The 10,353-nt window shown below is 49.9% G+C and overlaps 1 protein-coding gene across 1 annotated transcript; it reads right to left on the reverse strand.

The window, feature by feature from the left end:
• Nucleotides 1-6,139: 6,139 nt before the first annotated feature.
• On the reverse strand, nt 6,140-7,699 carry LOC142590351 (uncharacterized). Its single transcript, XM_075702410.1, has 2 exons — nt 6,747-7,699; nt 6,140-6,338 (listed from the first exon to the last, which is right to left on the reverse strand). The coding sequence occupies exon 1, from the start codon at nt 7,273-7,275 to the stop codon at nt 6,790-6,792; it is 486 nt and encodes a 161-aa protein (XP_075558525.1). The 5' UTR covers nt 7,276-7,699; the 3' UTR covers nt 6,140-6,338; nt 6,747-6,789.
• Nucleotides 7,700-10,353: the final 2,654 nt, after the last annotated feature.

The following is a 10,353-nucleotide window of genomic DNA, read 5'->3' on the forward strand; positions in this document are numbered from 1 at the left end:
AGCTGCGTAGGCTCACGCTCACGCCACGCGCGCAACATATCAGGCCCGTTTCGCTTCAGCCGGGAAGGGAAAGGTCAAGAAAGGGTTTCGCGCGCGCTGCGCCTTCTTAGTTTCCGTTCAGTTCAGCCTCGGGAAACGAATGGGACGGCCCCGCGTGGTAATTTCCCCCCGAAGAACGGGCAGCTTTCGACGAGCGGCCAGAGAGAAACATACCTGCGTCAAGAGTGGACACTCGAGCCGTTTCGCGGCCGAGCAAGTAAGATTCTGACCACCTGCCAGGTGGCGTGTAGCGATGTCCGCTTCCACTTCACCTCAATGTTGACAGATTATCATGGGTCTACGGGGTTACGTCCACGCATCCCGTTTCCATAGAGACGCTGATGCTGTGCCGCTGGTTACGCCCACCTCATCGCGCTTTTCCATGCGTCGCCTCGCTTGAGCGGTATGGTGTTTCCTTTTATATGCAGTGATAATATTGCTGTTCCTTGGGTTAAGAAGATTGTTAGAAAGACGTTTGTTATGCTGGGTGAGCGTATTTTGCACGTGTAGCGTAGAATCTGAGCTGTGCCAGTCGTTTACCGTGCACCCACCAGCTTGCTTTTGCACTAGTCTTTTCTGGAAGAGCATCTGCATTACTTTCAACGCGTAATATAAAAAGTCACTCGCAAGACCTTCGGTTTAAAGCACAGAATTTTTTATCTGTGGCTCACCCGTGCCATCACACAAACGTTTCATTTGGCGAGGCTCGAGCAGTGTAATGCGCATTTGGGATTATTTTGTGAATTAACGAACGTTTGCTTGACTGTGTATGCACGCTGCATACGCCTGGCCTGGTTCGCAACTGCCACTTTTACTTCATGCGTTGCTTGTCCTGGCTAAAACATTCTTCTTGTAGTCTGTCTTTATTAAGTGTGTGATCCAGCATATTTTTCTGTCCAATTCCCCTATGTAAACAAGAAAAATAAACGTTTTTGTATGGAACAACTGCTTCCTATTGTATGCAACAGAGAAAAGCGGCTCAAGAAAGGCAAAACAATTGCAATAAAGAGCTCCAATCGCATTATCTTTCCAACCTGCATGAGGCAATCCAGCCTTGCTAAGGTTCTTTGAGAAACTCGGCGGCTTTTCCAGTAAAATGGTTGCGATCCGCGAGTTTAATACGTCTATATGTACGGGATGCTTAAAAATGAAATATTAAAGCTCTTGCGCTGCACTATAGACGACGTAGTTGAACATTTTGGAAGCCAAAGGTAAACCAGAATAGAGAGCATTGCTAGCGAAACAGATACCAAAACACAGCTAAAGCACATGCATGAAATCTCTGAAGACAAAATTGGCGATCTGACTAGCCACTCGGAGCACTGGCGGCAATGCAGTAGCTCAGCCGCAGGGCTCCACGGGAGTGTCCGCTCTTTACCTAATGTTTCTCTATGGAGCGGCGGCGAGAACTGGTCCGTGAAAGGGCTTGCCGTCGGCGCGCCGATCCAGCCGTTAGAGCCGCCCGAGCCCAGGCAATCTGCCAGCAACGAGAAGATCTCGAGCTGAGGGAGCGGGAGGCCGAAGCTATCCGGCACCGTTACCTGTGGCTTACTTAACCGTGAGGAAGGTCAGGCGCACGCAGGACAAGCTTCGCTTACCCCCATTTTCCAGTAAGGGACGGGTTGGTAATTTCTTTTATTCAGAATGTTTTGTCTTACCTTTCGTGAATATGTCTACAGTCCTTCCTTTATATTTTGCCTTTTTCAACACGACAGTATTTTATGCCGGGCTCCACCGAAAATCTGTCTCATACGTACGTCACGCAATCATCATCACGCAAACCCACGAGATGGCAATAATTTGCCGTTTTGTGCCTACCTAATACTTACGAAAGTAGGCATAGATGTGTTAGAAATATTTGCTTTATTAAAGGAATTGTGGTCTTGATTACGTATATCGCAATGAGGATATTCAGGTGTCATTTGTTTTATCCCCGAGTAATTTCGTTGACAACATGGCGGTCAGCGTGTAAACCCATCAGGGCAGTAAAGGTGCTCGTGCTTGGGAGTGCCTTGCGGACTCAGTCAGCGTCTACGGGCAACAGCGCTCCTGGCGAGTTCGAAGGTGATTCCCGACAACCGTCAGGCGTTTGCTTAGACGAACAGATGCAACACATTAAGTTCTTGCTCTTGATGGTTCTTATGCAGTCAATCAGTAAATAAGACATGCAGCGTGAGGTACACCGACATACAAGAATATTTCTACAAAGTAACTTTAAAAACATGCGGTGTGCACATAAGTACACTCTGAACAATGTACTTTTGTACCCGCGTAATGCTTCGCATTCTACTTCATTTACGTACGCAGTGCGTGACTCGCTACACAGTTGAAGCTTTTACAGATAGGTAGATTCAAGTTCCGTACGCTAAATTTTGTGTTCTCTAGAAGAACGACATGGCGCACGATCAAGAAAAGCTGAAAACCCTTACTTCATCTCCCTCCCTCTCTCCCCCAACAGATGCGGTACGTCGGCGTGGTAACCCTAGGCACGCCACCGCAGTCATTCAAGGTGATCTTCGACACGGGTTCGTCAAACCTGTGGGTGCCATCGAGCAAATGTGTCGATTCAAACATCGGATGCCGTAAGCAGTTGACTCTTCAGCTGAAATATGCTGGCACGTTTCAAGAGGGTTGTAGGAGCGCTGCCGATTTCATTTGTCCACTCTGTACATATTTCCTTTCAAGTAGGCGATCACTGTCCTATTTTGCGATAGCAACTATATGGACACTTCAGACGCATTTCTGTCGTCGCCGTGCCGTATGCTGTATGCGCGAGCGAAAGCAGGCGAGGGTGAGCCGACGATGTCAGCTAAATTTCGCGCGCGCCGGGAAGGACAGCGGGCCGGAAGCGCGCCGTCTTCCGCCGCGCGCCAGGAAACGGAGTCTACCCGGCGGTGGCTGCGTAGGGCATGGCCGCGCGCGCCCGCCCCGGCCCGGCCCTATCTTGAAAGGGGTCTGCGATGAGTACTGAGCCTAGGTGCACCGAGCGCTACTAGCTCCGTGTGCGCTCTGTTGTCGCCGCTTAGTTCATGTTGAAGGGAGAGGCAGCACGAAAATCAATTCGCTCACTGCTGCTGCTGCTGCTCTTCCTCACGCGAGCGTTTTGACAGCGAGTGTCCACGTTCATCAAGTGAGATGTGTTTGTTTTCCTCTGTGCGCCTGACACCATGCTTGTCAATTTAGTTAGTAGGCAAATGTTTAAGAGTTTATACGGCCGATAAAGCTGCTAAACTTCGTTTAGGTGTCTACTAATTTGCTATCGCAATCGATGCTTCGACTTTCGGGCGAAGCTGCGACTTTTCATTTTTTTTATTGCATAGAAGTACGTCCATTCGCATTTTAGATCCTGGTTACTTGTACGATCTGTACTGTCCGAGTGCATTTTGCAGTTTCAGTTCTCAACGTTTTGTTCAAGGCTTTTCGAGACACCCCTAAAAATAAAGCAGACTTGCCGGTGTGATTGTGCAAGTGGGAAACATTTCTGCGGCAACTGCCACTACATATCAAGCTGCATTCTTGCCGTTCTCGCACGTTCTGACGATGTGAGCGTGGCGTTAAGACATGGCATTGCCCATCCATTTGTACAAGTGACTGCTGATACGCCCACTCCCTTCATCCGAGGGTACAAGGATCAGTTTGGCACGCGCTCGCAGATCCCGCAATATTTTACCGCGGCCTGTATTCCTGCGCACTTCCGTAACTCACTCGGTGCAATTTTTTTTTCCATGATCGCCCTCACAGAACACTTCTCCATTCGACGTTGTTAACTGCGGTCGATGACAGGTAAACATAGGCACAGCAAGACAAACCTTGCCACAGCCGAATCGAGGTATGTATGAGGCGTGCACTGCAGCGGGACTCCTTCAGTGTTTCGATTGTGATGGTGATTTATTGCCATCCTCTTTGGAACGGGCGATGACAAACAGTCGCCTAGCCAGCTTCAGTTAATCAGGCATGCTATATATGCCTTTCATTCTAGCATTTCGTATACACCTCTATTTTTTTTTCTCAGGCCGCTACCTATGCGTGTTGCAGATCTGGTCCTAGCAATCTAGTGTTTCCCGAGAACAATCAGCGCAATCTAGCGGTGCCGCCGCGAAGCCTGCTGCGTGGCCTTCGAAATGCATGGCACGCCGGCGCGTGCGAACGCTTCATTCGGCAACCGGGCTCCTCTCTCGCGCTCCTTTCTGCACACGCTCCACCATCTAGTGGCGCTGCCTAGAAGTCCCCGCGTGGCCTCCGAGACAAGAAGCGTTGCTCTCCGGTGCGTGCGAACGCCGACAATTATTCCCTCGCTTGCAGCACACCCAGTGGCGCATACTCAGTGACCAACGTGGGTGAGGTTCATTCAAAAGTGGCACATACCCAGGGAATTTGTGGCGCAGCTCGCTAAAGCGTCGGGTTGCTGTACTTAAGGAACACTTGTGACGTGGCTTCGATTCCGCCCAACATCGGAGAAAGAGCACATGCCTAGTTACCCAAGTTGGCGTCAAACGTTAATTGAAGGCCAGCACTGGCCGAGTTTCACATACACAGTGCTCCAAGTTCGGGTCAAGGACTTTCGCTTAACAGCGGTACCTACCCAGTCCCGCATCTACAGTGATGCATGTCGGAGTGAAAGAGGCTCGTTGAAGAACGGAAGATATGTACACTGTCACATACTCGGTGACCCAAGTTCGACGGTCGGTTCCGGGTCCTGTTCCCTCAGTACAGCAGCCCGATGCATTACCCATTCGACCCAGTGGCACAGGTATGCAGGAAAATGGTTAGATACGTATCTAGACAGCCCCCGAAAAGTGTCAAGTGCCCCAAGAGTGTGAACACAGTAACATTTATATTCATGTGAACTGCGCCCACCTTAACGTGCCCGCTTAAAGCGAACTTTCTCTTGATGCGAGCAGATTGTACTGCCCCCAACGATTTTTCTTACGTAGTACGTTGATAGACTGCCATCTACGTACAACCGACCGGGGCCCGTATTTTCGAACGATCTATTCTATTTCACATTATTTTCGACTTAGTCATGGCCCCGGACGTGGCTTTAAGGCCACCGGTATCGGCCATTCGGCGCGACGTCCGAGAAGAGCGGGTAACGAAGTGGGACGTGCCAAAACACGAGCTTTGGTTGCCGCGAAAGTTGCTACTGCAGCCCAGCGGCGTTGCATACCGACCACAATGCCCGAAGTGCAGATCGAGACACGTGCACAGCTGAAATTTGACAAAAGGACATGTTCGACAATACTTAAGAGCGATGCTAAGAGTCCAACTTTCACCGTAACAGATATTGCTTACCGGACCTTCTGGCACTGAGTGCGTGCAAAGAGTGACCTCCTGATCCTAGATGTTCAGCTCGAGAACAGCTGTATTTTCTAATGAGCTATTCGTTAGGCATTTGATTGGTTTTCGTCCCGTCAAGTGGCTGGCACGTGCATACGGTTTGAAAAGGACATACGAGTAAGCATAAAGAATTGTAGATAAGGATAAACAAACGAGAAAGTGTACTTGTGTGCTTTTCGCTACGTTTGCTGTTCTTATGGGGCACCAAGCCCAAATGGAAATGTTAGAGGATGGCATCACCGAAAAAAAAAAGAATGGAATATTGGTGAATGCTTACCTCACAAAATAGTATTCTTACGTTGTATGACAGTGAAGAACACAGCAGCGAAAACTGAAGCACGAAAGTAACCATTGGGTGAACCTGTGCCCACAAAAGCAAATGACGCTCGAAGCACGACGATAGCAGCGACCACAGTTGGCAATCGCCGAAATCTGACCAGCGGGACAAGCGCATCGGCTTTTATACACGACTCGAAGGTGTAGGCGTAATCGCTGGTGCCTGTATGGCTCCCAGAAAGTACTTCGCGTCGCGCAAACAATCAGATTACACAAGGTCAGGTGACAACCGACAAAACTATCGGTAACATTCGAGAAGCTTCCGAGACATCCAGGGGCGACCTGCGCCGACAAATGACGTTCAACATTTCTTGACGTGTCAGGATCAAGCCAGTGACGTGCAGAATCTGGCACCCATTACATGCAGTATGATGCCTTACTGCAAAAGTGGAAACTGATGATTCACGATTTCGGAAATAACAGACAATGAAGGCTAAAATGAAAGCTTTATTCCTCAAATAGGGGATGCACAAGCAGTGGCAAGCATGCTCATGCATGGGCATAAATATTGAAAGCCATGCATCACAAGGGCAATGAAGAATGCAGGTGTGCTCTGTAGCGAAGAGGCAACATGCAGGAGGAAGACATGTCAGCCAAGACGCCGGACCGAAGAGCGGGGACGGAAACTGAAAATAAAAGGAGGGTGCGAGTTCAATGAAGTGTTCCTGACGAGGAAGTTGCAGTTAGAAAAGAAACCAGCAAAGAAGATCCCAGCGCAACAAGGACGATGACAAAGGAGGAGACAAAGCGCGTCTTACAGGGGTCGTCCTTGTTGCACTGCTCCGAAAAATTATGTCTGCGAACTTGAACCCTCAGGTCTGCTACCAAAAAGGTACAGCAATTCACAAGTGAATGATGCACTACTAACACCATATCAAGTGCATGCAGCTGCAGTGAGAGCAAGTACAGACTGCATTCCGCGTCGCTTACTACGAGGTTTGCCACTCGATAATTGAAGCTATCAAGTTAAACTAGTAGCAGTCCTAAAGGCGTATTTGTGCCACCGAACCTTTAAGCGGGATGGACCAGCTCACCATTTCGTTCCTCGAAGACAAGTGCAGGCGTGACGCGCTTCTCTCAGCAGCTGCTCTGGCCGAAGTCGGACGAAGCGTTCGTCGCCTGGCCTTGGAGCACCGCGCTGTTGCTGGCTTCGACGTCAGATGCAGAGCGCTGCCTTATGGAGACTTCAGAGTCGGCTGCTGACACTTCCTCACCGAAGGTCACGGACCTCGCCCTCGTTGTTGTGGGTTGTTCCGGTGGATCCAGGGCTGGCGACGGCGGTGGCGACGGCGACAGCGGTGGCGAAGGCGATAGCGGTGGAGAAGGCGATGAAGGCGATGGCGACGATTGCGGTGGCGAAGGCGTTGGCGACGATGGCGCCTGCGCTTCTGGTGGTGACGATGACGCCTCCGCTTCAGGTGCCGGCGTGTTAAACTCCTCGATGTTGGACGCGATGGATCGGTACTCTGGCGCGGTAGTCTCGGCGTCTAAACGAGATGTAAGCGCCGACCGCTCATCCATTTCCGATAGTGGAGGACTGCAGCACGAAAACAGTCCGCCCATCGTGCTTTTCACTTGTCCCCGTCTTTTTGAAGACCGGTCCACAGAAGTGCCAGATTCCTTAGGTCGGCGACGCTGTCTCCAACTGTAAGCAGTCTTAGTCTCACTGGGATGACCTTTGCTGTTTGGAAATTCAGGCACTCTGCCTACACGCTGCACGAAACTGCGATGGCATGTTGCGAGCGAGGAACTGTCATTCCTTTTTAAAGCCGCTTACAGATTCGGTGATTGGACGAAGAACCAAAATGGGCGTCACTGAACTGCCGAAATTTGTTTATTTTTTTGGACAAGCATGCTGACGCACGAACAAGCACATGTGTAATGATAACCGTTGCGAAAGTTACCACTTCCTGTTGTCGGGAACGTTCTTTTATGTCGTGTAGGACTGCTGAAGAGCTGGATGGAACAGTTGATAAAAAATCCTCAAAACCTATAGGCACGTGTCGACGACGATACGTGACGCGCCCTATGAAAATTCTGGCATAGACAATTCGTGCTAGAACACAAGTCATCGTGTGAAACACCCGCTGCGATCAAGCCTCATGTAGCACTTATCAAATAGAAAAGGCTGTGCCGCTTGGCAGCAAAAGACAATGGACGGTTAAACTTGAAATCGACGGATGTATTTTTTTATCTTGGGATTTAGGTGCCAAAATCACGATCTAATTATGAGGCACGTGGTATTGGGGGACTCCGGATTAAGTTCGACCACCTGGGGTTATGTAACGTTCACCCAGTGCACGGGCGTTTTCGCCCCTATCGATATGCAGCCGCCGCGGTCAGGATTTGATACTGCGACCTCGTGTTTTGCAGCGTAACGAAAAAGCAACTAAGTAACCACGACTGGCACGAATGTATCGTGCTGCTGGCTGGACTCAGAAAAAGCTTGCAAGTGTAATTTTTGGAGCGATATTTCCTGTAACATACAACGACGTGTCAGAAATGGAGGCGCTAAAGCAATAAACCGTGCGGTTTATAGGCTTTGCTCTTGCAGCCTTCCTAAAAGCTCCCGCATTGCTTTCTGTCCTTCGTTTTCCCACTTATTTTTGGCCTTTTATACACTACGTAGAAACAAACCACACGAACGTGAAGCCATCTAAACATAGCCAGCGAGCACTGCGTCGTGAATAGAAGAAGCAATCGCTACCAAGTTCTGTAACCGACAGGCAATCGTAAACGCATTCCAAAGAAATTGCCGCTAACGAAAGTAATTACCGAAACGAAAGTAACCTTAAGCTGAGGGATTTACGTAACTCCTCTCGTGTGCCAGCCTGTCAGTAGAGTGTTTTAGTTGAGCGTCTTTATGGTACGCTCCGCTCCGAGCTGCCCCGCTAAGCCACAGCGGAGCGGCGGGCAATTTTACGTTTTAGTTATACGTTTTGCGTAGCGGAGCGGACCTTTCGTGGTTGCAGCGCCCCCTGGCTAAATTCAGGGTAATGCAAGAAAATAAAAACACTTTATGATCACTCTTATACAGTAAAACGTATATGTATATATATATAACTTATTTCTCCATGAAGTATCTAGACGTGCGCTTGTAATGCGTTACCGGTCCATTTTATCCAATGGAAAATAAAGCGCCGTGTTGGGGAACGCCACGTGTTAGCCAGCGCGCTTGCTTTCTGCATCCAATCCAATCCGTTCTGACGCCAACGCTAGCCAAAGTGCTGCGCGGCACGCTCCGCTCAGGCAGCTTCTAAGCGGACCGTGTTCCTCGCTCCGCTATCCCGCTTACGGCTAAGCGGACGGCGCATGCGCATTCGCGCTTCCGCTCCGCTTAACTGCTTAGCGGAGCGTAAACACGTTCAACTAAAACACTCTAGTAACGACGTTTACCAGTACGCCACTGCGACCTGGTACTTAACAGATTAGTGTCTGTAAGCGAGAGTCTTCAATCTGGAGGGCTCCTCGATAGATACCTACCGGCACTGTTCCGTTAATGGGAGATATGTTGTAGCGCGCCCGTACCGCTTCCTGACTGTTGGAAAAGATGTGGCAGGCGCACCCAGCATATATACCTAAACCTGTAGGTGATCAAATGACTGAGCGATTAAATGAATAACTGACTGATAGATCCATCCATCGACTGTGTTCTTGGAGACCTAACTTGCAGGGCTATGCGTCAAAGGCCCTCTTTCGCTAATCCGTGCAGGTGGTCGAAGCAAGTACGACAAAGACGCATCGTCGACGTACAAGAAAAATGGGCGGCGCTTCAAGATGAGGTACGAGTCCGGCCTTGTGCGGGGAACGTTGAGCAGAGACGACCTGGGCGTTGCGGGCGTCTCCGTCAGGGGACAACTGTTCGGCGAGGTCACGCACACTACTGGAGACGTCTTCAAAGTGGTTGCCTTCGACGGAATTTTCGGCCTCGGCTACCCGGACATCTCAGAGAAGGACGTGGTTCCGCCGTTTGACAACATGCTCAAGCAGGAGCTCGTCACAGAGCCCCTGTTCTCGGTGTTCCTCAGCAGCACGCCCAGCGAGCAGAACGGAGGTGAAATTCTTTTTGGGGGTGTCAACAGTGAGCGCTACACCGGAGACATCACCTACGCGGGCGTCACTAAAAAGGGCTACTGGCAGTTCACCATGGACGGGTATGTGGTCACCAACTCGGGCATCAGAATTTCAACCATCCATAGACGCGTATTTCACCAACCGCGGTATCTCACTGGCTATGGCGTTGCGTTGCTGAGCTCGAGGGCGCAGGTTCGATCCCGACCGCATTCCTGGGGGAGAAATGTAATATCGCACATTGTGTACTTCGAGTTAGGTGAACTTCCACTTCCATTCAGGTGTACGTTAAAGAACCCCAGGGGTCGAAATTAATCTGAAGCCCTCCACTACGGCGTCTCATAGCCCCAGTGTTGCTTTGCAATGTTAAACTCAATGACTGACTGAATGAATGAATGAATGAATGAACCAAGACTTTTTGCATACTAAAGCTGTACAATAGTGCGTTTTTAAAATAACAGCTATTTTTGGCCTGCAAAAACTAGATGCGGGTGGCGACGTCACCTTGAATATCCCAGCAGTGACGTCATGGATTTTACCAGCGAAATCTTTATCGCTAAAAGATTGGCT

This window comes from Dermacentor variabilis, chromosome 1 (assembly GCF_050947875.1).
Source record: "Dermacentor variabilis isolate Ectoservices chromosome 1, ASM5094787v1, whole genome shotgun sequence".
Lineage (NCBI taxonomy): Eukaryota > Metazoa > Arthropoda > Arachnida > Ixodida > Ixodidae > Dermacentor > Dermacentor variabilis.